Source organism: Ranitomeya imitator, chromosome 5 (genome assembly GCF_032444005.1).
Source record: "Ranitomeya imitator isolate aRanImi1 chromosome 5, aRanImi1.pri, whole genome shotgun sequence".
Lineage (NCBI taxonomy): Eukaryota > Metazoa > Chordata > Amphibia > Anura > Dendrobatidae > Ranitomeya > Ranitomeya imitator.
Genome location: NC_091286.1, coordinates 29,669,752 through 29,697,186, shown reverse-complemented (window position 1 = coordinate 29,697,186; position 27,435 = coordinate 29,669,752). Strand labels below are relative to the sequence as shown.

The window sequence follows — 27,435 nt, the reverse complement described above, 5'->3', positions numbered from 1 at the left end:
ATCCATCAGATTCAGGGCAGCGCCCGAATCCACAAACGCCATGACAGAAAACGACGACAAAGAGCAGATCAAGGTAATGGACAGAAGGAATTTGGACTGTACAGTACCAATGACGGCAGACCTAGCGGACCGCTTAGTGCGCTTAGGACAATCAGAAATAGCATGAGTGGAATCACCACAGTAGAAACACAGACCATTCAGACGTCTGTATTCCTGCCGTTCAACTCTAGTCATAGTCCTATCGCACTGCATAGGCTCAGGTTTAACCTCAGGCAGTACCGCCAAATGGTGCACAGATTTACGCTCGCGCAAGCGTCGACCGATCTGAATGGCCAAAGACAAAGACTCATTCAAACCAGCAGGCATAGGAAATCCCACCATGACATCCTTAAGAGCCTCAGAGAGACCCTTTCTGAACAAAGCTGCCAGCGCAGATTCATTCCACTGAGTGAGTACTGACCATTTCCTAAATTTCTGACAATATACTTCTATATCATCCTGACCCTGGCACAAAGCCAGCAAATTTTTCTCAGCCTGATCCACTGAATTAGGCTCATCGTACAGCAATCCGAGCGCCAGGAAAAACGCATCGACACTACTCAATGCAGGGTCTCCTGGCGCAAGAGAAAATGCCCAGTCTTGAGGGTCGCCGCGCAAAAAAGAAATAATAATCAAAACCTGTTGAATAGGATTACCAGAAGAATGAGGTTTCAAGGCCAGAAATAGCTTACAATTATTTTTGAAACTTAGAAACTTAGTTCTATCTCCAAAAAACAAATCAGGAATAGGAATTCTTGGTTCTAACATAGATTTCTGATCAATAGTATCTTGAATCTTTTGTACATTTATAACGAGATTATCCATTGAAGAGCACAGACCCTGAATATCCATGTCCACACCTGTGTCCAGAATCACCCAAATGTCTAGGGGAAAAAAAAAAAAGTGAACACAGAGCAGAAAAAAAAAAACTGATGTCAGAACTTTTTCTTTCCCTCTATTGAGAATCATTAGTTGGGCTCCTTGTACTGTTATGTTTGCTAATGACAGGTGTTATGAAGGCAATCCAGAAACACAGTGTGCTTAGCGATCAGAGCGCACACAGTGATCTGACAAATACCCAAAAATACAAGAACGAGCTCTGAGACGTGGAAACTCTGTAGACTGCACACCTGATCCTATCCTAAACACAACTAAAAGCGGCTGTGGATTGCGCCTAACAACTACCTAGGCAACTCGGCACAGCCTAAAAAACTAGCTAGCCTGAAGATAGAAAAATAGGCCTGACTTGCCCCAGAGAAATTCCCCAAAGGAAAAGGCAGCCCCCCACATATAATGACTGTGAGTAAGATGAAAAGACAAAACGTAGGGATGAAATAGATTCAGCAAAGTGGGGCCCGATATTCTAGGACAGAGCGAGGACAGTAAAGCGAACTTTGCAGTCTACAAAAAACCCTAAAGCAAAACCACGCAAAGGGGGCAAAAAAAACCCACCGTGCCGAACTAACGGCACGGCGGTACACCCTTTGCGTCTCAGAGCTTCCAGCAAAACAAAAGACAAGCTGGACAGAAAAAAAGCAACAAAAAAGCAAAAAGCACTTAGCTATACAGAGCAGCAGGTCACAGAAACAATCAGGAGAAGCTCAGATCCAACACTGAAACATTGACAAGGAGCAAGGATAGCAGCATCAGGCGGAGTTAAGTAATGAAGCAGTTAACGAGCTCACCAGAACACCTGAGGGAGGAAGCTCAGAAGCTGCAGTACCACTTGTGACCACAGGAGTGAATTCAGCCACAGAATTCACAACAAAACCCCCAACGATTCGGAGAACCAAGTCTGAAGACCGGGAAGTGGACACTGCAGAATCCGCTCTTGACCTCCGTTCCATTCATTGTCTTTGGGACTGCCAGTAATATCTGAGAGCTGTGCTCTATTTTTCCAGCAGTTTCAAGGACCATGAATGGAACGCAGGGCAAATGTGTTCACCTTCACTCCATTCAAGATGAGACTCTGCCGAACTTAGTTCTTAATTCCGGAGTCCTGTTTTCGGGGTCCTAGCAATCAGCCACTCAACAATCAGTAAGTTGTCCCCTATTCTAAGTATCTAATATATAATTGCCTAGAATACTACTTCCTGCAATTTGTGCCAACTTCCGTGGCTTTGTCCGGAGCTAATGTCCGGAGCTAATGTCCGGAGCTAATGTCCGGAGCTAATGTGCGGAGATAATGTCCGGAGATAATGTCCGGAGCTAATGTCCGGAGCTAATGTCCGGAGCTAATGTCCGGAGATAAGTGACGTCAACTGTTATGTTTGCTAATGACAGGTGTTATGAAGGCAATCCAGAAACACAGTGTGCTTAGCGATCAGAGCGCACACAGTGATCTGACAAATACCCAAAAATACAAGAACGAGCTCTGAGACGTGGAAACTCTGTAGACTGCACACCTGATCCTATCCTAAACACAACTAAAAGCGGCTGTGGATTGCGCCTAACAACTACCTAGGCAACTCGGCACAGCCTAAGAAACTAGCTAGCCTGAAGATAGAAAAATAGGCCTGACTTGCCCCAGAGAAATTCCCCAAAGGAAAAGGCAGCCCCCCACATATAATGACTGTGAGTAAGATGAAAAGACAAAACGTAGGGATGAAATAGATTCAGCAAAGTGGGGCCCGATATTCTAGGACAGAGCGAGGACAGTAAAGCGAACTTTGCAGTCTACAAAAAACCCTAAAGCAAAACCACGCAAAGGGGGCAAAAAAAACCCACCGTGCCGAACTAACGGCACGGCGGTACACCCTTTGCGTCTCAGAGCTTCCAGCAAAACAAAAGACAAGCTGGACAGAAAAAAAGCAACAAAAAAGCAAAAAGCACTTAGCTATACAGAGCAGCAGGTCACAGGAACAATCAGGAGAAGCTCAGATCCAACACTGAAACATTGACAAGGAGCAAGGATAGCAGCATCAGGCGGAGTTAAGTAATGAAGCAGTTAACGAGCTCACCAGAACACCTGAGGGAGGAAGCTCAGAAGCTGCAGTACCACTTGTGACCACAGGAGTGAATTCAGCCACAGAATTCACAACAGTACCCCCCCTTGAGGAGGGGTCACCGAACCCTCACCAGAGCCCCCAGGCCGACCAGGATGAGCCGCATGAAAGGCACGAACAAGATCGGAAGCATGAACATCAGAGGCAAAAACCCAGGAATTATCTTCCTGAGCATAACCCTTCCATTTAACCAGATACTGGAGTTTCCGTCTAGAAACACGAGAATCCAAAATCTTCTCCACAATATACTCCAATTCCCCCTCCACCAAAACCGGGGCAGGAGGCTCAACAGATGGAACCATAGGTGCCACGTATCTCCGCAACAACGACCTATGGAATACATTATGTATGGAAAAGGAGTCTGGGAGGGTCAAACGAAAAGACAAAGGATTGAGAACCTCAGAAATCCTATACGGACAAATAAAACGAGGTTTAAATTTAGGAGAGGAAACCTTCATAGGAATATGACGAGAAGATAACCAAACCAGATCCCCAACACGAAGTCGGGGACCCACACGGCGTCTGCGATTAGCGAAAAGTTGAGCTTTCTCCTGGGACAAGATCAAATTGTCCACTACCTGAGTCCAGATCTGCTGCAACCTATCCACCACAGAATCCACACCAGGACAGTCCGAAGACTCAACCTGTCCTGAAGAGAAACGAGGATGGAACCCAGAATTGCAAAAAAATGGAGAAACCAAGGTAGCCGAGCTGGCCCGATTATTAAGGGCGAACTCAGCCAACGGCAAAAAGGACATCCAATCATCCTGGTCTGCAGAAACAAAACATCTCAGATATGTTTCCAAGGTCTGATTGGTTCGTTCGGTCTGGCCATTAGTCTGAGGATGGAAAGCCGAGGAAAAGGATAGGTCAATGCCCATCCTACCACAAAAGGCTCGCCAAAACCTTGAAACAAACTGGGAACCTCTGTCAGAAACAATATTCTCAGGAATGCCATGCAACCGAACCACATGCTGAAAGAACAAAGGTACCAAATCAGAGGAGGAAGGCAATTTAGCCAAGGGCACCAGATGGACCATTTTAGAAAAGCGATCACAGACCACCCAAATGACTGACATCTTTTGAGAAACGGGAAGGTCAGAAATGAAATCCATCGAAATATGTGTCCAAGGCCTCTTTGGGACCGGCAAGGGCAAAAGCAACCCACTGGCACGAGAACAGCAGGGCTTAGCCCTAGCACAAATCCCACAGGACTGCACAAAAGTACGTACATCCCGTGACAGAGATGGCCACCAGAAGGATCTAGCCACTAACTCTCTGGTACCAAAGATTCCAGGATGACCAGCCAACACCGAACAATGAAGTTCAGAGATAAGTTTATTAGTCCACCTATCAGGGACGAACAGTTTCTCTGCTGGACAACGATCAGGTTTATTCGCCTGAAATTTTTGCAGCACCCGCCGCAAATCAGGGGAGATGGCAGACACAATGACTCCTTCCTTGAGGATACCCGCTGGCTCAGATACACCCGGAGAGTCGGGCACAAAACTCCTAGACAGAGCATCCGCCTTCACATTTTTAGAGCCCGGAAGGTACGAAATCACAAAGTCAAAGCGGGCAAAAAATAACGACCAACGGGCCTGTCTAGGATTCAAGCGCTTGGCAGACTCGAGATAAGTCAAGTTCTTATGATCAGTCAATACCACCACGCGATGCTTAGCTCCTTCAAGCCAATGACGCCACTCCTCGAATGCCCACTTCATGGCCAGCAACTCTCGATTGCCCACATCATAATTACGCTCAGCGGGCGAAAACTTCCTGGAAAAGAAAGCACATGGTTTCATCACTGAGCAATCAGAACCTCTCTGTGACAAAACCGCCCCTGCTCCAATCTCAGAAGCATCAACCTCGACCTGGAACGGAAGAGAAACATCTGGCTGACACAACACAGGGGCAGAACAAAAACGACGCTTCAACTCCTGAAAAGCTTCCACAGCAGCAGAAGACCAATTAACCAAATCAGCACCCTTCTTGGTCAAATCGGTCAATGGTTTGGCAATGCTAGAAAAATTACAGATGAAGCGACGATAAAAATTAGCAAAGCCCAGGAACTTTTGCAGACTTTTCAGAGATGTCGGCTGAATCCAATCCTGGATGGCTTGGACCTTAACTGGATCCATCTCGATAGTAGAAGGGGTAAAGATGAACCCCAAAAATGAAACTTTCTGCACACCGAAGAGACACTTTGATCCCTTCACAAACAAAGAGTTAGCACGCAGGACCTGAAAAACCATTCTGACCTGCTTCACATGAGACTCCCAATCATCTGAGAAGATCAAAATGTCATCCAAGTAAACAATCAGGAATTTATCCAGATACTCACGGAAGATGTCATGCATAAAAGACTGAAACACAGATGGAGCATTGGCAAGTCCGAACGGCATCACTAGATACTCAAAATGACCCTCGGGCGTATTGAATGCAGTTTTCCATTCATCTCCTTGCCTGATTCTCACCAGATTATACGCACCACGAAGATCTATCTTAGTGAACCAACTAGCCCCCTTAATCCGAGCAAACAAGTCAGATAACAATGGCAAGGGATACTGAAATTTAACAGTGATCTTATTAAGAAGGCGGTAATCAATACACGGTCTCAGCGAACCATCCTTCTTGGCTACAAAGAAGAACCCTGCTCCCAGTGGTGATGACGATGGGCGAATATGTCCCTTCTCCAGGGATTCCTTCACATAACTGCGCATAGCGGCGTGTTCGGGCACGGATAAATTAAATAATCGACCTTTAGGGAATTTACTACCAGGAATCAAATTGATAGCACAATCACAATCCCTATGCGGAGGTAGAGCATCGGACTTGGGCTCTTCAAATACATCCTGATAATCAGACAAGAACTCTGGGACCTCAGAAGGGGTGGATGACGAAATCGACAAAAATGGAACATCACCATGTACCCCCTGACAACCCCAGCTGGATACCGACATGGAATTCCAATCCAATACTGGATTATGGGTTTGTAGCCATGGCAACCCCAACACGACCACATCATGCAGATTATGCAACACCAGAAAGCGAATAACTTCCTGATGTGCAGGAGCCATGCACATGGTCAGCTGGGCCCAGTATTGAGGTTTATTCTTGGCCAAAGGTGTAGCATCAATTCCTCTCAATGGAATAGGACACCGCAAAGGCTCCAAGAAAAACCCACAACGTTTAGCATAATCCAAATCCATCAGATTCAGGGCAGCGCCCGAATCCACAAACGCCATGACAGAAAACGACGACAAAGAGCATATCAAGGTAATGGACAGAAGGAATTTGGACTGTACAGTACCAATGACGGCAGACCTAGCGGACCGCTTAGTGCGCTTAGGACAATCAGAAATAGCATGAGTGGAATCACCACAGTAGAAACACAGACCATTCAGACGTCTGTATTCCTGCCGTTCAACTCTAGTCATAGTCCTATCGCACTGCATAGGCTCAGGTTTAACCTCAGGCAGTACCGCCAAATGGTGCACAAATTTACGCTCGCGCAAGCGTCGACCGATCTGAATGGCCAAAGACAAAGACTCATTCAAACCAGCAGGCATAGGAAATCCCACCATGACATCCTTAAGAGCCTCAGAGAGACCCTTTCTGAACAAAGCTGCCAGCGCAGATTCATTCCACTGAGTGAGTACTGACCATTTCCTAAATTTCTGACAATATACTTCTATATCATCCTGATCCTGGCACAAAGCCAGCAAATTTTTCTCAGCCTGATCCACTGAATTAGGCTCATCGTACAGCAATCCGAGCGCCAGGAAAAACGCATCGACACTACTCAATGCAGGGTCTCCTGGCGCAAGAGAAAATGCCCAGTCTTGAGGGTCGCCGCGCAAAAAAGAAATAATAATCAAAACCTGTTGAATAGGATTACCAGAAGAATGAGGTTTCAAGGCCAGAAATAGCTTACAATTATTTTTGAAACTTAGAAACTTAGTTCTATCTCCAAAAAACAAATCAGGAATAGGAATTCTTGGTTCTAACATAGATTTCTGATCAATAGTATCTTGAATTTTTTGTACATTTATAACGAGATTATCCATTGAAGAGCACAGACCCTGAATATCCATGTCCACACCTGTGTCCAGAATCACCCAAATGTCTAGGGGAAAAAAAAAAGTGAACACAGAGCAGAAAAAAAAAAAATGATGTCAGAACTTTTTCTTTCCCTCTATTGAGAATCATTAGTTGGGCTCCTTGTACTGTTATGTTTGCTAATGACAGGTGTTATGAAGGCAATCCAGAAACACAGTTTGCTTAGCGATCAGAGCGCACACAGTGATCTGACAAATACCCAAAAATTCAAGAACGAGCTCTGAGACGTGGAAACTCTGTAGACTGCACACCTGATCCTATCCTAAACACAACTAAAAGCGGCTGTGGATTGCGCCTAACAACTACCTAGGCAACTCAGCACAGCCTAAGAAACTAGCTAGCCTGAAGATAGAAAAATAGGCCTGACCTGCCCCAGAGAAATTCCCCAAAGGAAAAGGCAGCCCCCCACATATGACTGTGAGTAAGATGAAAAGACAAAACGTAGGGATGAAATAGATTCAGCAAAGTGGGGCCCGATATTCTAGGACAGAGCGAGGACAGTAAAGCGAACTTTGCAGTCTACAAAAAACCCTAAAGCAAAACCACGCAAAGGGGGCAAAAAAAACCCACCGTGCCGAACTAACGGCACGGCGGTACACCCTTTGCGTCTCAGAGCTTCCAGCAAAACAAAAGACAAGCTGGACAGAAAAAAAGCAACAAAAAAGCAAAAAGCACTTAGCTATACAGAGCAGCAGGTCACAGGAACAATCAGGAGAAGCTCAGATCCAACACTGAAACATTGACAAGGAGCAAGGATAGCAGCATCAGGCGGAGTTAAGTAATGAAGCAGTTAACGAGCTCACCAGAACACCTGAGGGAGGAAGCTCAGAAGCTGCAGTACCACTTGTGACCACAGGAGTGAATTCAGCCACAGAATTCACAACAGTCAACAGTGTCCAGTGTCTGATTGGTTGCCGCCTGCTGCGAGCGACCAATCAGAAACGTGCCGTACTGTGACACACTCCGCCCACCATTTTGGTGTGATTTTTGAATTTTTACCTCACAGCAAGTTTCTACTGCGTGGAGGCGGGCCCAGTGACGTTGCTCTTCAAGCTCCTGCCGAATTTCGTCAAAAAAATGATAATACCATTTACCAAAACTATATATATTTAGTTGTGAAGTGGTTCAGTGACATTTTCACACCAATTTTGAACTTTTGTTTGGTGTTTTCTCCATATACTGCCTATTATTTTTGTTCTTTCTTACTATTATTTATTAATTGTATTATTCTTACATTTGAATAAATAAAGTATATATGGATTCTAGACTCCCGATTCTTTAGAATCGGGCTGCCATCTAGTAGGAAATAAATGAATATTTTGGGCATAACTCTATTATTTTTCAGCAATTTGGGCTACTTTATCACTTCTGTGGGATTGGCCCATATGGACCAAACTCTCAATCCATACACATCAGTGAAACATGAACCTATCAGTGGTGGTCCTTGCTTGGATGGCTTTTCGTAGTCACTAACCATGAACCCCCCACTAGGCCTGCTTTTTGAGATGCTCAGTCCCAGTTGTCTAATCATCCCAATTTGGTTCAGATCTTTCCATTTTCCCATTTCCAAAACATCAACTTCAAGAACTGACTGTTCACTTACCGACTAATATATCCACTCCCCGACAAGTACCATTGTTTTTCACTTCATTTGTCAGTGGTTTTATTGTTATGCCTGATAATAATATAGTGTATAGTAAGTCAGACAAAGGTAACTACCTCTGGGGAAGTACGATGAAAGTGTTCTCAACTACAAAACAAGAAAAAAAGAATAAAAATTTGTGGAAATTAATTTCTATCTCATTGTCTCCTAAGATTCAAAAAAGATGGCGAGGATATTACATCCGGAAATACGTCCACAATTACTACGCACTGAAGAAATATCTGGAAGGTGTTGCCATGAAAAATAACTTTGTAAGGTAAGCAAGTAAATCCTCATGCGTCACAATGTGGACTCTGTGTTCAGCATTTTACAGATACAGACATGCAACCGTGTGGACCGTACATATCACCTTGTTATGTGCATGCAGTGCAAAAAGTAGTAAACCTAGAGGGTGAGGAAGGAGGAAGGCAGGATCAGACTACACAGGGTTTGTTTGTAGTCTGTAACCATGGAGACAAGTAGTAGATATTCTTTTTTTTTTTTTTCAAAAGGCTACTTGCAAAGTTGCCTTATTTTACATTGTTAACTTTGGAAGATTAAATTTCCCATCAAGCTAAGCACTGGCCTTTTTTTTCGCCTGCACTGTCTCCATTAAGCCATGCCAGCCTTTTAGATTTAAAGAGCATCTGTCACCAGGTCAAAAATGTACTTTTATTCTCTTATTTTTGTCCCTCTGTTCCCTTGAGAATTCCCATTTTTATTTGTGTTATAAACCCCTTGTACGGTTCCAGAAATATGGGCTGTAACAACTCTGCCGGCATCACTGCATGGCCTTCCATCCTCCTTCACACAACATCTTACTCACTGCTCCAGGTCTTGTAATTTCTGTCTGCTGCCGGCTCCATGTTCTGTGTCTCTTGCTCTGCCTGCTCTCTGCTTGCTTCCTGGCTGTGTGTATAGGGGGCGGTGCCAGAACTCTCTGGTTCTTATGGAATCAGGGTGCACCTGTCTAATGTGTCCCTGACCAATTACCAAGAGGCCTCTAGTATTTAGGGCAGCTCCACCCTGTGGAACCCGCCTGTGCAATGTGTTAACTCTGTTAGTGTCTTGCTTCTGAGCTGCCAGGCCTTGCTCTGTGTTTTGCCTTCTCTGGAGGCTTCACTCCTTGCCTTGCCTTGTTCTTGTCTGTCCGCCAACCAGGAGGTAGAATATCCTGGTCCCTGTGTCTTTGTTCCTGTACCTTGTCTGAACTCTGTCCTACCTCTGGCTCCCTGCCTCCTTGTCTCTAGCTTCTTTCCCTGCTGTGCCTCTCTGCTCTCCTCTCAGCTCCGCACTCTGCGACCTTGCTTTGCTCCTTGCTCTGCATCCTGTGACTTTGCTCTGCACTCAGCTCTGCACTCTGTGGCTTTGCGCTTTTCTCGGCTCTGCACTCTGTGGCTTGCTCTGCTCTTGTCTCTGCACTTTGTGGCTTTGCTCTGCTCTCGGCTCTGCACTCTGTGGCTTCGCTCTGCTCTCGGATATGCACTCTGTGGCTTCGCTCTGCTCTTGGATCTGCACTCTGCGGCTCCGCTCTGCCCTTGCTTTGCGACTCCATTCTACCCTGCTCCGCTCTTTGCAGTTCTACCCTGCTCCACTCTTTGCGGTTCTACCCTGCTCCGCTCCTTGCTGTAATACCCTGCTCTGTACTCTTGCGACTCAGCTTCCTCTGTACCCTTGTCTCTCTGCCTGCTCTGTACTCTTGTGGCTCTGCCTGTGCTCCATATTCCTACGGTTCAGCTTCATCTTGGTTCTGCTGTTGCAGAACCTCTTGCTGCTCTACAGCTCTTATCCACAGCTTTGCTGTTCTCCTCCTGTGTCAACAGGTCCAAACCTGTTTCTTCAAACTCCATTTCTTCCTATCAGTACCAGTACCTGTACATGCTGTGTGACCAGGACCCTACCTAATCCATACACCACTCCTGCCCTGTGTCTCAGCCGTGCCTGCCTTCCCTGTGTCTCAGAAATACCTGCCTTCCCTGTGTCTCAGCCATACCTGCCTGCCCTGTGTATCAGCCGTGCCTGCCTGCCCTGTTTCTCAGCCGTGCCTGCCTACCCTGTTTCTCACCTGTACCTGCTTGCCCTGTGTCTCAGCCTTGCCTGCCTGCCCTGTGTCTCAGCCGTGCCTGCCTGTCCTGTTTCTCAGCCGTGCCTGCCCTGTGTCTCAGCCGTGCCTGCCCTGTGTCTCTGCCGTGCCTGCCCTGTGTCTCAGCTGTGCCTGCCTGCCCTGTGTCTCAGCCGTGCCTGCCTGCCCTCTGTCTCAGCCGTGCCTGCCCTGTGTCTCAGCCGTGCCTGCCCTGTGTCTCTGCCGTGCCTGCCCTGTGTCTCAGCTGTGCCTGCCTGCCCTGTGTCTCAGCCGTGCCTGCCTGCCCTCTGTCTCAGCCGTGCCTGCTTGCCCTGTGTCTCAGCTATGCCTGGCTGCCCTGTGTCTCAGCCGTGCCTGCCTGCCCTGTGTCTCAGCCGTGCCTGCCTGCCCTGTGTCTCAGCCGTGCCTGCCTGCCCTGTGTCTCAGCCGTGCCTGCCCTGTGTCTCTGCCGTGCCTGCCCTGTGTCTCAGCTGTGCCTGCCTGCCCTGTGTCTCAGCCGTGCCTGCCTGCCCTCTGTCTCAGCCGTGCCTGCCTGCCCTGTGTCTCAGCCGTGCCTGCTTGCCCTGTGTCTCAGCCATGCCTGCTTGCCCTGTGTCTCAGCCATGCCTGCTTGCCTACTCGTTCAAGTTTCAGCCGTGCTCATCTGCCAGTCGTGTCTGTTTACCGCACCTGTCCTAGTGTTCCTGTTTCCCAAGTGGGATCAGCAGCCACAGCCAGACACCACCCTGGAGTAGCACCTGGCAGCTGCCTGCCGCACAAGCCTGACCTCACCATCAGAGGCTCTAGAGAAGACCAAGGCAGTTGTCCTAGTCACGCCCCTTTCAGGATAGTCTGGTTTGTGGCACAGTGGGGCCACAACCCCCAGGCTCACACTCACCAGTCAGGGCGTGAGCGTGACATGGACCTTTTTATTTGTGCAAAATTCTTTGGTCTTTACAACAGGGCATGGCTCACAGGATAATTATGCTGAGCAGCCTAAAGACACGCCCCAGAGGATCCTGTGATCCTTAGTAAAGATCATAAAAATTAGCATCAACTAAAATTCTCATATCCGCCACTTACAACATATCAAATATAAGTAGATATAATTTAATAGTTAAACATCAATAATCTTTATTATAAAAAATCAAACAGTGAGAGAAAACAGTTCAAACAAGCCCCTAAAAAGCAGTTTATGACTAGTATGTGTATATATATACTAGCTATTGAACCCGTTCTACGCCCGGGTGGCGAGCATTTATATTGGTATATGGTCTCCATCCTGGTATGTGCTGCTCCATCCTGCGCCCCCATCCTATCATGTGCTGCTCCCATCCTGCGCCCCCGTTCTGTCATGTGCTGCTCCCATCCTGTGCCCCCGTTCTGTCATGTGCTGCTCCCATCCTGCGCCTCCATTCTGTCATTTGCTGCTCCCATCCTGTCATTTGCTGCTCCCATCCTGCACCCGTTCTGTCATTTGCTGCTCCCATCCTGCGTCCCCGTTCTGTCATTTGCTGATGCCATCCTGCGCCCGTTCTGTCATGTGCTGCTGCCATCCTGCGCCTGTTCTGTCATGTGCTGCTCCCATCCTGCGTCCCCGTTCTGTCATTTGCTGCTGCCATCCTGCGCCCGTTCTGTCATGTGCTGCTGCCATCCTGCGCCCGTTCTGTCATGTGCTGCTGCCATCCTGCGCCCGTTCTGTCATGTGCTGCTCCCATCCTGCGCCCGTTCTGTCATGTGCTGCTGCCATCCTGTGCCCGTTCTGTCATGTGCTGCTGCCATCCTGCGCCCGTTCTGTCATGTGCTGCTGCCATCCTGCGCCCGTTCTGTCATGTGCTACTGCCATCCTTCGCCCGTTCTGTCGTGTGCTGCTGCCATCCTTCGCCCGTTCTGTCATGTGCTGCTGCCATCCTGCGCCCGTTCTGTCATGTGCTGCGGCCATCCTGCGCCCGTTCTGTCATGTGCTGCTGCCATCCTGCGCCCGTTCTGTCATGTGCTGCGGCCATCCTGCGCCCGTTCTGACATGTGCTGCTGCCATCCTGCGCCCGTTCTGTCATGTGTTGCGGCCATCCTGCGCCCGTTCTGTCATGTGCTGCTGCCATCCTGCGCCCGTTCTGTCATGTGCTGCGGCCATCCTGCGCCCGTTCTGACATGTGCTGCTGCCATCCTGCCCCCGTTCTGTCATGTGCTGCTGCCATCCTGCGCCCGTTCTGTCATGTGCTGCGGCCATCCTGCGCCCGTTCTGACGTGCTGCTGCCATCCTGCGCCCGTTCTGTCATGTGCTGCTGCCATCCTGCGCCCGTTCTGTCATGTGCTGCGGCCATCCTGCCCCCATTCTGTCATGTGCTGCTGCCATCCTGCGCCCGTTCTGTCATGTGCTGCTGCCATCCTGCGCCCGTTCTGTCATGTGCTGCGGCCATCCTGCGCCCGTTCTGTCTTGTGCTGCGGCCATCCTGCGCCCGTTCTGTCATGTGCTGCGGCCATCCTGCGCCCGTTCTGTCATGTGCTGCGACCATCCTGCGGCCGTTCTGTCATGTGCTGCGGCCATCCTGAGCCCGTTCTGTCATGTGCTGCGGCCATCCTGCGGCCCCGTTCTGTCATTTGCTGCGGCCATCCTGAGCCCGTTCTGTCATGTGCTGCTCCCATCCTGCGGCCGTTCTGTCATGTGCTGCGGCCATCCTGAGCCCGTTCTGTCATGTGCTGCTGCCATCCTGCGCCCGTTCTGTCATGTGCTGCTGCCATCCTGCGCCCGTTCTGTCATGTGCTGCGGCCATCCTGCGCCCGTTCTGTCTTGTGCTGCGGCCATCCTGCGCCCGTTCTGTCTTGTGCTGCGGCCATCCTGCGCCCGTTCTGTCATGTGCTGCGGCCATCCTGCGGCCGTTCTGTCATGTGCTGCGGCCATCCTGAGCCCGTTCTGTCATGTGCTGCTGCCATCCTGCGCCCGTTCTGTCATGTGCTGCGGCCATCCTGCGCCCGTTCTGTCATGTGCTGCTGCCATCCTGCGCCCGTTCTGTCATGTGCTGCTGCCATCCTGCGCCCGTTCTGTCATGTGCTGCGGCCATCCTGCGCCCGTTCTGTCATGTGCTGCTGCCATCCTGCGCCCGTTCTGTCATGTGCTGCGGCCATCCTGCGCCCGTTCTGTCATGTGCTGCGGCCATCCTGCGCCCGTTCTGTCATGTGCTGCTGCCATCCTGCGCCCGTTCTGTCATGTGCTGCTCCCATCCTGCGCCACCATTGTATTATATGCCCCCCGCTCCAGTGTGTATGCCCCCGAATGCTGCTGCCATATAAAAAAAAAAAAATACCATACTCGCCTATCGTCCGGCTCCACTGCAGGTATGTCTTCAAGAAAATGGCGCCGGAAAGCAGGGACTGCGCAGGCGCCGATTCCGGCAGCAGGAATCGGCGCCTGCGCAGTCCGCGCTTTCCGGCGCCATTTTCTTGAAGACACACCTGCAGTGGAGCCGGAGTGTGTCTTCAAGAAAATGGCGCCGGAAAGCGCGGACTGCGCAGGCGCCGATTCCGGCAGCAGGAATCGGCGCCTGCGCAGTCCGCGCCCTCCGGAGCCGGGAGCAGAGGAGCCGGGAGACAGAGCCGCAAGCAGCGCTGGAACCAGGAAAGGTGAGTATACTTACCCTCCCTCCTGGCGGTCCCTGACTCTCCGGTGGAGATCGCGGTATGCGTTCAGTGCTTACGCATACCGCGATCTCCTGGGAGCGTCGCTCTGTGAGGCCCAGACTGCGCCGGCGCTTGCGCTTGCGCAGTCTATAGAGGCTTCGGACAGAGTGACGCTCCCAGCGTTATATTATAGATATATATATATATATATACAGTGGGGCAAAAAAGTATTTAGTCAGTCAGCAATAGTGCAAGTTCCACCACTTAAAAAGATGAGAGGCGTCTGTAATTTACATCATAGGTAGACCTCAACTATGGGAGACAAACAGAGAAAAAAAAATCCAGAAAATCACATTGTCTGTTTTTTTAATATTTTATTTGCATATTATGGTGGAAAATAAGTATTTGGTCAGAAACAAAATTTCATCTCAATACTTTGTAATATATCCTTTGTTGGCAATGACAGAGGTCAAACGTTTTCTGTAAGTCTTCACAAGGTTGCCACACACTGTTGTTGGTATGTTGGCCCATTCCTCCATGCAGATCTCCTCTAGAGCAGTGATGTTTTTGGCTTTTCGCTTGGCAACACGGACTTTCAACTCCCTCCAAAGGTTTTCTATAGGGTTGAGATCTGGAGACTGGCTAGGCCACTCCAGGACCTTGAAATGCTTCTTACGAAGCCACTCCTTCGTTGCCCTGGCGGTGTGCTTTGGATCATTGTCATGTTGAAAAACCCAGCCACGTTTCATCTTCAATGCCCTTGCTGATGGAAGGAGGTTTGCACTCAAAATCTCACAATACATGGCCCCATTCATTCTTTCATGTACCCGGATCAGTCGTCCTGGCCCCTTTGCAGAGAAACAGCCCCAAAGCATGATGTTTCCACCACCATGCTTTACAGTAGGTATTGTGTTTGATGGATGCAACTCAGTATTCTTTTTCCTCCAAACACGACAAGTTGTGTTTCTACCAAACAGTTCCAGTTTGGTTTCATCAGACCATAGGACATTCTCCCAAAACTCCTCTGGATCATCCAAATGCTCTCTAGCAAACTTCAGACGGGCCCGGACATGTACTGGCTTAAGCAGTGGGACACGTCTGGCACTGCAGGATCTGAGTCCATGGTGGCGTAGTGTGTTACTTATAGTAGGCCTTGTTACATTGGTCCCAGCTCTCTGCAGTTCATTCACTAGGTCCCCCCGCGTGGTTCTGGGATTTTTGCTCACCGTTCTTGTGATCATTCTGACCCCACGGGGTGGGATTTTGCGTGGAGCCCCAGATCGAGGGAGATTATCAGTGGTCTTGTATGTCTTCCATTTTTTAATTATTGCTCCCACTGTTGATTTCTTCACTCCAAGCTGGTTGGCTATTGCAGATTCAGTCTTCCCAGCCTGGTGCAGGGCTACAATTTTGTTTCTGGTGTCCTTTGACAGCTCTTTGGTCACCATAGTGGAGTTTGGAGTCAGACTGTTTGAGGGTGTACACAGGTGTCTTTTTATACTGATAACAAGTTTAAACAGGTGCCATTACTACAGGTAATGAGTGGAGGAAAGAGGAGACTCTTAAAGAAGAAGTTACAGGTCTGTGAGAGCCAGAAATCTTGATTGTTTCTGACCAAATACTTATTTTCCACCATAATATGCAAATAAAATGTTAAAAAAACAGACAATGTGATTTTCTGGATTTTTTTTTTCTGTTTGTCTCCCATAGTTGAGGTCTACCTATGATGTAAATTACAGACGCCTCTCATCTTTTTAAGTGGTGGAACTTGCACTATTGCTGACTGACTAAATACTTTTTTGCCCCACTGTATATATATATATATATATATATATATATATATATATATATATAGTCAGTACATCCAATATACAATACATAATAGAAAAGTGCATAGCCATTTTAGAATAATTACAGGCAATGGAGTGGCAAATAAAGTGGTTGTGCTGCTAGATATTAATGATCTGCATGAAGCAGTACCAAAATAAGCCCATGTAAGGCAGCAGAAGTATAGCAACCAGATATAACTAGGAAATACAGACCATGTGTCATTATAGTGATTTGAACCACAGTGCCCTGCACCCCAACGCGCGTTTGACGTGTAGCTTTGTCAGGGGGTGAAACTACCATTGTATGCCACCTGTTGTGAATTCTATTGTCGAACTCCCTCCTGTGGTCGTGAATGGTACTTCGGTGAGTTCTGTCTATGGGCTCCCTCTGATGGCTATGAGTGAAGCTGCTGCTTCTGAGGTTCCTTACACAGGTGACGTAGTTTATCCTTTGGTTGGCTGTTCTATTTAACTCCTCTCAGATCGTTACTCCATGCCAGCTGTCAATGTTTTTGCATTCGTTCAGTTCGCTCCTGGATCTCTCTGGTGACCTGCCTTCTCCTGCAGAAGCTAAGTTCCTTATTGTCTTATTTTGTTCTCTGTTTTCTTGTCCAGCTGGTTTTCATGATTTTGTCTTGCTAGCTGGAAGCTCTGGGATGCAGAGTGGTCCCTCCGCACCGTGAGTCGGTGCGGAGGTCTGTTTTTGCACACTCTGCGTGGTCTTTTGTAGGTTTTCGTGCTGATCGCAAAGTTACCTTTCCTATCCTCTGTCTATTTAGTAAGTCTGGCCTCCCTGTGCTGAAACCTGTTTCATTTCTGCGTTTGTGACTTTCATCTTTACTCACAGTCAATATATGTGGGGGGCTTCCTTTACCTTTGGGGAATTTCTCTGAGGCAAGGTAGGCTTTATTTTCTATCTCTAGGGCTAGATAGTTGTTAGGCTGTGACGAGGCGCCTAGGTCTGGTCAGGAGCGCTCCACGGCTATTTCTAGTGTGTGTGATAGGATTAGGGCTTGCGGTCAGCAGAGCTCCCACATCCCAGAGCTCGTCCTGTATGAGGTTTAACTATCAGGTCATTCCGGGTGCTCCTAACCACCAGGTCATAACAGCCACCTGCTCCATCAAGTGCAGTTCAATCTAGCTGTACATGTGCACCACAGAGAAGGACAGCCTTTCCCATCAGCTTGTCTGTCAAGGTGGTGATGTCGCAGAATAGAAGGCAGCACCCTGTGTCCGGCACGTCATTGGCAGTGGAAGGGGTGCGATTATGTAATGCACAACAATAGGTGGAGATTAAGGCCAGGTTAGGAAAGAAAGTAAGAGATTCTTTTTTTATTGTCATTGGAAGCCTTAGGAAAAAGTTGAAATAGTCGTGGCCACCCCCTTAAATTATAATTGATAGAAATGATTTGCAGGACATGGTCCATCGGCCACGTCAGTAATATACAGTGGGGCAAAAAAATATTTAGTCAGTCAGCAATAGTGCAAGTTCCACCACTTAAAAAGATGAGAGGCGTCTGTAATTTACATCATAGGTAGACCTCAACTATGGGAGACAAACTGAGAAAAAAAATCCAGAAAATCACATTGTCTGTTTTTTTAACATTTTATTTGCATATTATGGTGGAAAATAAGTATTTGGTCAGAAACAAACAATCAAGATTTCTGGCACTCACAGACCTGTAACTTCTTCTTTAAGAGTCTCCTCTTTCCTCCACTCATTACCTGTAGTAATGGCACCTGTTTAAACTTGTTATCAGTATAAAAAGACACCTGTGCACACCCTCAAACAGTCTGACTCCAAACTCCACTATTGTGAAGACCAAAGAGCTGTCAAAGGACACCAGAAACAAAATTGTAGCCCTGCACCAGGCTGGGAAGACTGAATCTGCAATAGCCAACCAGCTTGGAGTGAAGAAATCAACAGTGGGAGCAATAATTAGAAAATGGAAGACATACAAGACCACTGATAATCTCCCTCGATCTGGGGCTCCACGGAAAATCCCACCCAGTGGGGTCAGAATGATCACAAGAACGGTGAGCAAAAATCCCAGAACCACACGGGGGGACCTAGTGAATGAACTGCAGAGAGCTGGGACCAATGTAACAAGGCCTACCATAAGTAACACACTACGCCACCATGGACTCAGATCCTGCAGTGCCAGACGTGTCCCACTGCTTAAGCCAGTACATGTCCGGGCCCGTCTGAAGTTTGCTAGAGAGCATTTGGATGATCCAGAGGAGTTTTGGGAGAATGTCCTATGGTCTGATGAAACCAAACTGGAACTGTTTGGTAGAAACACAACTTGTCGTGTTTGGAGGAAAAAGAATACTGAGTTGCATCCATCAAACACCATACCTACTGTAAAGCATGGTGGTGGAAACATCATGCTTTGGGGCTGTTTCTCTGCAAAGGGGCCAGGACGACTGATCCGGGTACATGAAAGAATGAATGGGGCCATGTATTGTGAGATTTTGAGTGCAAACCTCCTTCCATCAGCAAGGGCATTGAAGATGAAACGTGGCTGGGTCTTTCAACATGACAATGATCCAAAGCACACCGCCAGGGCAACGAAGGAGTGGCTTCGTAAGAAGCATTTCAAGGTCCTGGAGTGGCCTAGCCAGTCTCCAGATCTCAACCCTATAGAAAACCTTTGGAGGGAGTTGAAAGTCCATGTTGCCAAGCGAAAAGCCAAAAACATCACTGCTCTAGAGGAGATCTGCATGGAGGAATGGGCCAACATACCAACAACAGTGTGTGGCAACCTTGTGAAGACTTACAGAAAACGTTTGACCTCTGTCATTGCCAACAAAGGATATATTACAAAGTATTGAGATGAAATTTTGTTTCTGACCAAATACTTATTTTCCACCATAATATGCAAATAAATTGTTAAAAAAACAGACAATGTGATTTTCTGGATTTTTTTTTCTCAGTTTGTCTCCCATAGTTGAGGTCTACCTATGATGTAAATTACAGACGCCTCTCATCTTTTTAAGTGGTGGAACTTGCACTATTGCTGACTGACTAAATACTTTTTTGCCCCACTGTATGCCCTATGAACCGCCTCTCACCTGACTGCATGCCCGACTTTTCTTTTAATCAGATAGTCTGGTGCTAGGTCATCGTTGTGGCATGATGTATGTGTGATTTTTCGCCAGATTGGCTTATTAAAAAGAAAGATGCCATTAGGTAAGAGGGCTCTTCTCTGACGGTCACAGATTACCGACGTCGCCGCCGGATCGGGTCCTGAGAATTCACACTTACTTCTCCCTTTAAGGTGTCATTTACATTAAGTCCAATGCAAACATTAAATAAGCAAAATATCAGTAAAGTAAAACCGTTATCTCATCTGCAATAACCAAAAAAAAAATCAAGAAATATATTTGGATTAATGCATTGCAGCTCTTTTTCGGACTCTGTTTTCAGAATATGTAATTGTAATTTCGAGCATTTGCATATTTTTGATGCGCGCCGGAGCCTCCATACCGTATACTCCCAGGATGGAAATGATTTGGTGAAGGTCAAATTTAAATGATGAATTCACAGGACGGAGTTTTCAGATAGCGGATAACTAAAGGTATCAGATGTGTATATTGTTTGTACGGGAGCGGAAATCTCTTTTCGCTGCGCATTTGTATTTCCCTGCGATCTGCATTCTCCCCAGACGTGTGCCAGCATGTGGCCTTGTTTACAAATTACAACACTGTTCATTATAAAATCCAATTCCAAAATCCTTTCTTCCTTCCTCCGTCTGAAATATTGATAGGTTGAATTATTTACTTCTCGTTCCTGTTACAAAATACACCATTTTGACAAGTGCTATCAGGACTGGTAAACTGGTAGCATTAGAATACGTGTGTGCAGAATGTGATATCGGCCTCGCGGTGACGTGAGCTTTTTTTTTGGCCTGATTTTAGCCACAAAAAATCAGATGTTGTCTCCTCACTAGAAACTTTCCTGAGTGTCTTGTAAGGGCAACGTTGGTTTGGGCCGTCTAAAAATGTACTCTGTTGCTGACAGATGGGAGCCCTGTGAACCACCTTTCACCTGACTGCATCCCCGACTCTTCTTTTGATCAGAAGGTGTGGCGCTATGTCATCGTTGTGGCATGACGTACGTGTAATGTTTCGCTATCTTTTAGAATTTTAATAGATGATCTCCCCTGGAGGTCCCAGGCGGTAGATATTGTCATCCTATTTCTTATCACTATTTTACATTTATATTGAGATGAAACATGGCCTGGATAGCATCATCCATCGGATCGTTATTATGTTGTAGGGGTTAGAATTGATGACTTTATGATGAAATCAGTGAATGCGTTATATTCGTCACTTTGCTTTGATGACAAAAATATATCTCCCATAAATATCCAATAGATGCAGACCCCAATATTCATAACTGACCACTGACTCCAAAAGGTCTGGGAGCCGTGCTTTCATAAGAGGAAGTTTTAGCCTGGGAAGCATACTTCTCTGCCTCTGCAAAAATGAATGTCAGACTTAATGTCTTTTGCACAGAGCAAATCTCTTGTTGTAATTACCTGAAGACTGCAGGAGGCCCCTACTTCAAGGGAGGTTGAAATTTCAGCTCTCTATCACTTACCCAGTTATAATTAATCCCATATGTTCAATGTGAGGGTGGTATGTTCCCTCTCCAGAGAAGTCTTTATGGATTTTATTTTTTCTCTATGACATGCAACAAAATGATTATTGACATTCAGATTTCGCAGAGTAGGTGATGACATGCTTATTACTGTGTGTCCCACCATTGTGACCCCAACCTTTCCCAAGGACAGTGCTCTGCAGATTCCTTTGGAATGGAGTAATAATGCATTATTCTTCATTGTCTGTGAGATTTTATCACTGGCCATCCCATAGACAACGTTAACAACTGTGTTGTCAGCCTCCGTAGCTCAGCACGCTGTTCTGTTTGTTAAAGTGAAGATGTGACAGATCCCATTGTGGTCAGTGGAGTTCATTCTAAGCAAAGACCTTAGAATTTTCTCACCTGTTTCTGAAGCATTATTAGACTCTTACTGTGTGTAGAGTTGTTACCTGTCATTCCAATCCTGCCTCTGATGATAATGAGACTGCTGAAAACTCTTATGGAAAGGACAGGAAGTATGAGTCTAAAAAGCTCTGGTGTGAACATTGCAAGATGAAAAATGTATTTGTTAGACAAAGATCATTATTTTAACAAAAATGACAAAAAAATACATGTAAAACAAAAACGTGATCTTTCTTGATCACATATATTGAGCCTGAGCTGTAAAGGTTTTTTTCTACAAATGTTCCATTTGATACCGAACTGAATTGTATTGGTACATTCCGTCTGTCTACACTTTAACCTTTGTTATCAAAGAATAAGTCCGTGGTATCAACCTGGGGGTTCCCTGTAGGAAAGTCCATACCTCCTTACTGACTTTAACCGCCTTCATATATATCAGACCAATGTTGGCTAAACCCCCCCAATATCGACGGGTTCGGCCAACGGTCTAACGTGTATAAGGGCTCCGGCCAACTGATTGGCGAGGGAGATGTTGATCACGTACGTCCAACTTCAGACTGCCAATCAGACTGGTCTCCCAGAGATACGCCACCAGCCGACGTGCCATTTCGAGGCTTTCTAATAGAGAACACAGGAGTGCTTCTGGGTATGGGAGAGCTGGCCGACTGATCATCAAGTGAGATGTTGATCATGTATGTCCGATTTCGAGCTGCCCATTTCATTGTTCTTCAGGAGATAAGCCTCCGGCCGACGTGTCAGTCGCTGGCTTTCTAATAGAAAACACAGGATTGCTTAGCGGGGTGAGCACTCCTGTGTATGGGAGAGCCGCCTGAGACGGCTGTCAGCCGAATAATCGCCAAAAACATCATTTGGCTGAATGATCACCGAAACATTCTTTGTCTAAAAGCCACCAACTGTCTGGTTTTAAGGCCCCGTCACACATAGCGACGCTTAAGCGATCCCGACAACGATACGACCTGTCAGGGATCGTTGCTGCGTCGCTATGTGGTCGCTGGTGAGATGTCAAACAGTGAGATCTCCCCAACGACGCAGCAGCGATGCGGCGACCTGTAGCGACCTGTACAACAATGCTATTTCATGACGATTCAATGTGACGTCCTGTCAACGAGGTCGTTGGTAAGGTGTCAAACACAGCGATGTGTGCTACCCAGCGGGACCTCAACGATCAAAAAACGGTCCAGGCCATTCCGACACGACCAGCGATCTCACAGCAGGGGCCTGGTCGCTGCTACGTGTCACACATAGCGAGATCGCTACTGATGTCGCTGTTCCGTCACAAAACTTGTGACTCACCAGCGATCTCGCTAGCGATCTCGCTATGTGTGACGGGGGCTTTAGACTAAAGAATACTTAACGAAGTAGCCAAAGCAAAATCCAGTGGGTCAACAGAAGACAAGTCATCCATAAAGTCTACTCATCCCTTAAGAAAGAGAGGCCTCCAATGAAACCTCAAAAGAAGACTTCTGCTGCACCATTGTGAGCCATGATCGTGTCAGAGTCCTGTCCACCGGAGGATCGTCTGGAAATCTAGATGGACAGTCTTATCCCACCATAATCTGTATCATGTAGATATCAAACTTCTGGTAGATTGGTTACTAATGGTGGCACTGGCTGCATCTTCTTTCCATTGTGGTCCATCAGATCCACCTTCTCAGGACTTAGCTTCATTACACGCCGCGTGAAATTTTGGTGCAGTTTCATTAAACTGGAAGATATTATTGTCTGTCAGCGCTGCCTTGTTACGCTGTCCATCCTCATTTAACTCTCCCATAAGATCTCTTAATGAAGTTAAACCCCAAGTTCATGCCAATAATTCCGTGGCAAGAGTTTGCGCGATGTAACAATTCATCACTTGTCAGGACGGCACTTTTACTTTCTCCGTTTAATAAGGGCATCCTCTCGCTCGCTTAATTAGAAGTGAACGGTTTGCATATTTACTAAATGCGGAGTGTCACCGCAAGCACGGCCTATTGCCTGCATGAATTATTTCTCTATCTGCAATAAACAGCTGGGTAATTATTACCGCCATAATCAGATAAATTCCTTCTGTAAGGCTTTCTTACATGGTAATTCTTTGAACTCATCCGAAGCCGAAGAAAATTTATGAACTCCGGTATCTTGACCGCGTTTTTTCTTCTTACATTGGATTGCGTCCCTGATTTCTCTCTCAAGGACACAAAAAGCAGTAAACAGTTGGTAAATAGAGACGACCGGGAGGATTCTCGTCCAAGGCGGACGCGCTATTATTTATAGCTAATTATTATTCGGGAAGATTTCTGGTTAATCTCCAATAGTGAACTAGGCAAACAAAACTGATTTGTGCGGTTTAAAAATGTATGTTCTGTGCCGCCATATGGATGAGATAGGAATTCAATTATTAGGGAGGGAATGATGGAGAATACCGTACACTAGTGACTGTCGGCATGTAAAACCGTACCACGGCATATTCCAGGGGTTATGCCAGAGCTTTTTTTTCTCCAGGGGCAACAAAATTAAAAAAAATGCTTCTAAATACCCCTATCCTGGCAAAGTTACTTGTTGGCGCCACCCCGTACAAATGCACCAGTTGTCCCCTTTAGCTATGCCCCTAGGTTAAACAGATAAAAAATGTGAACTTTTGCCACTTACTAACAATTCATGTCTGAAACGCTCCCATCCTGGCATTTTCTCTTCTGGTTTGTGGCCAACACTCGGCGGCATTTTCTTTGCCAGTCTGACCAAGTGTGAATGGAATCGTTGGCATCCATCCAGAAATTGCCGGGGCTGTGAAAAGCATAGATCAAGCACACATCTTATTTAGCTCATATGGAGTTAGAGTTATTCCCCTATACGTGGGAAAGGGAATAACTTCCCGATCGTTGGAAGTCCAATCACTGGGACTCCGACCAATTCTGAGAACCTTTAGAGCCTCCATGGGAATGAAGTGGTGTTCAATTGTGTGCACCTCCACTCCATTCATTCATGACTTAACCGGTGGAGATGGCCGAGGACTGTGCTTGGTTGGTCATTGGCACTCCCATAAGAATGCCACTTAAAACATCAAGGGATAATGCTCAGATAGCCATATACTCATCCCTGTTGTGATGTAGGGGGTCACTGTCACATTAGGTCATCGGTGAGCCACATGTAAGCGACATCCCAAATAATATCCAATGCGTTTCCCCCCGTGGGAATGGCGGGGGTTCATCAGGGAATGTTGGCCATCGCAGTGGAATAGGGCTGAAAAAACACCGCTCCTCACCTTCTTATATATCTTACCAAAAACGCCGCCCGTTGTTCCTATCAGGATCCACTTCCGGGGGTATGTCCCTGGTCCCTGATGACCGGAAGCTGCGTAACACAGCATGCGCAATCAGACACGCATCCTGTGGAACGCATCCCTGATAACAGGAAGCTGCGCAGAAAATCTGTGCCAACGGACCTATGTTCTGTGGGCCGCATCTGCGTTCCAACGACCGGCGCACTAGCTTATATCTCAGAGCCGGAAATGATGCTTTACAGTCTCAAGTAAACACGGCGGCATTTCACAGTTGCCCCTGTAAAATGCCGCCGTGTTTACTTGAGACTGTGAAGCGTCATTTCCGGCTCTGAGATATAAGCTAGTGCGCCGGTCGTTGGAACGCAGATGCGGCCCACAGAACATAGGTCCGTTGGCGCAGATCTTCTGCGCAGCTTCCTGTCATCAGGGATGCGTTCCACAGGATGCGTGTCTGATTGCGCATGCTCTATTACGCAGCTTCCGGTCATCAGGGACCAGGGACATACCCCCGGAAGTGGATCCTGATAGGAACAACGGGCGGCGTTTTTAGTAAGATATATAAGAAGGTGAGGAGCGGTGTTTTTTCAGCCCTATTCCACTGCGATGGCCAACATTCCCTGATGAACCCCCGCCATTCCCACAGGGGGGAAACGCGTTGGATATTATTTGGGATGTCGCTTACATGTGGCTCACCGATGACGTAATGTGACAGTGACCCCCTACATCACAACACGGATGAGTATATGGCTATCTGAGCATTATCCTTTGATGTGGCATGTATTAATGAGCATTATTGGCCTCAAATATGCACTCCCATAAGAATGACTAGAATGGTAGTGCCCAGGATCGAACTTTGCTCCGTTCATATGAGCTCTTCAGAACACCAGTTCTCAGGTTCCAGTGGTCAGATCTCCAACATTCAGGAAGTTATCCTTTATCCAATGAATAGGTGGTGACCTCTAGTCTTTAGATACCCCTTTAAAAGAAATATTCCAGACTAGAATATTAATGGGTAGGTCTTCCACTTCCAATCGGTAGGGGATAACTTCCGGCGCTCCCATTGATCAGATGATTAAAGAGGCTGGGGAGCATCGGATATGGCACAGCGCCATATGTTAAGTGGTGACTATAAATGGTACTGCAACCTCTACTATATAAAGGAACTGGAGGCTAAAGACTTGTACATGTCCGCCAGACACAGGGGAAAGTCTTGTTACAGTGTATTAGTGTCTTCTTTGCAATGAAGCATGCAACTGTGCCTACCCTGGTGCTGAAAAGTGACTATACCATTGTTATTAGAACTCACCCTAGTCTGAACCGCACCTATCCTGCCTTTCTTGTGCTGTGGAGGTTCACACTTACTGTTGTTCCTTATACCAACTGCTGACGGTCATCTTGGACATCCCATTTCAGTGGTGAAGGCAGCAGGAGGAAAACGGAGAGCACTAGGTAGGATGAATATACATGTATGAGATGTATAAGCACTTTGCAGGGCTAGGGTGTGGGTTCGCTTTATCCAGGCAAGAGGGTCACTTTATACAGGGTGGAGTGACGCTCTATGGAAGGTGGAGGGACGCTCTATGGAAGGTGGAGGGACGCTCTATGGAATGTGGAGGGACACTCTATGGAAGGTGGAGGGTCGCTTTATGCAGGGTGGAGGTTAGCTCTATGCAGGGTGGAGGTACACTCTATGCAGGGTGGAGGGTAACTTTATGCAGGGTGGAGGTTCGCTCTATGCATGGTGGAGGTTCTCTCTATGTTTGCTGGAGGTTCACTCTATGCAAGGTGGAGGTTCGCTCTATGCATGGTGGAGGTTCTCTCTATGCTTGTTGGAGGTTCATTCTATGCAAGGTGGAGGTTCATTCTATGCCAGGTGGATGGTCACTTTATGCAAGGTGGAGGGTCGCTCTATGCAGGGTGGAGGGTCGCTCTATGCAGGGTGGAGGGTCGCTCTGTGCAGGGTGGAGGGTCGCTCTGCAGGGTGGAGGGTAACTTTATGCAAGGTGGAGGTTCGATCTATGCATGGTGGAGGTTCGCTCTATGTATGGTGGAGGTTCTATGCTTGGTGGAGGTTCTCTCTATGCTTGGTGGAGGTTCTCACTATGCTTGGTGGAAGTTCTCGCTATGCTTGGTGGATGTTCGCTCTATGCAAGGTGGAGGTTCTCTATGCTTGGTGGAGGTTCCCTCTATGCTTGGTGGAGGTTCGCTTTATGCAGGGTGGATGGTCGCTCTCTGCAGGGTGGAAGTTCTCGCTATGCTTGGTGGTGGAGGTTCGCTCTATGCATGGTGGAGGTTCGCTCTATGCATGGTGGAGGTTCGCTCTATGCATGGTGGAGGTTCCCTCTATGCTTGGTGGAGGTTCCCTCTATGCAGGGTGGAGGGTTGCTCCATGTAGAGTGGAGGATCGCTTTATGCAGGGTGGAGGGTCTCTTTATGCAGGGTGGAGGCTCGCTTTATTCAGGGCAAAGCTTCGCTTTTTTGCAGAGTGGAGGGTTGCTTTTTGATGGGTGGAGGTTCACTTTACGCAGGGTGGATGGTCACTTTATGCAGGGTGGAGGATCACCTTTGCAATCGCGGGAGATCACAGTGCGATGTTGCATTATTACCGATACTGTTGACCTCGAGGATGGATTCAATGTCACTCTCATTATTCAGCATGTGCACATTTGATTTTGAGTGTGCCCCCTATAGGGTACATGCAGTATTGCAGGTTATAAAACCTAATACATGCTTGGCATAGCTGGCTTTCCTTCATAGGATGCTGCCCTTTCCGTGGTTGTTCCTTCCCGGGGAAAGGCCTGGCTATTCACTACTTGCGTCGAGAAAC

General features: G+C 47.3%; 1 protein-coding gene across 1 annotated transcript in view; it reads left to right on the top strand.

Moving 5' to 3' along the window:
- SPATA17 (spermatogenesis associated 17) overlaps window positions 1-27,435 on the top strand; it is a 253,310-nt gene that overhangs the window by 89,677 nt on the left and 136,198 nt on the right. Inside the window, exon 5 of the mRNA XM_069768487.1 lies at window positions 8,982-9,085. Coding sequence (XP_069624588.1) covers window positions 8,982-9,085 — 104 coding nt within the window. The remainder of the gene's footprint in view (window positions 1-8,981; window positions 9,086-27,435) is intronic.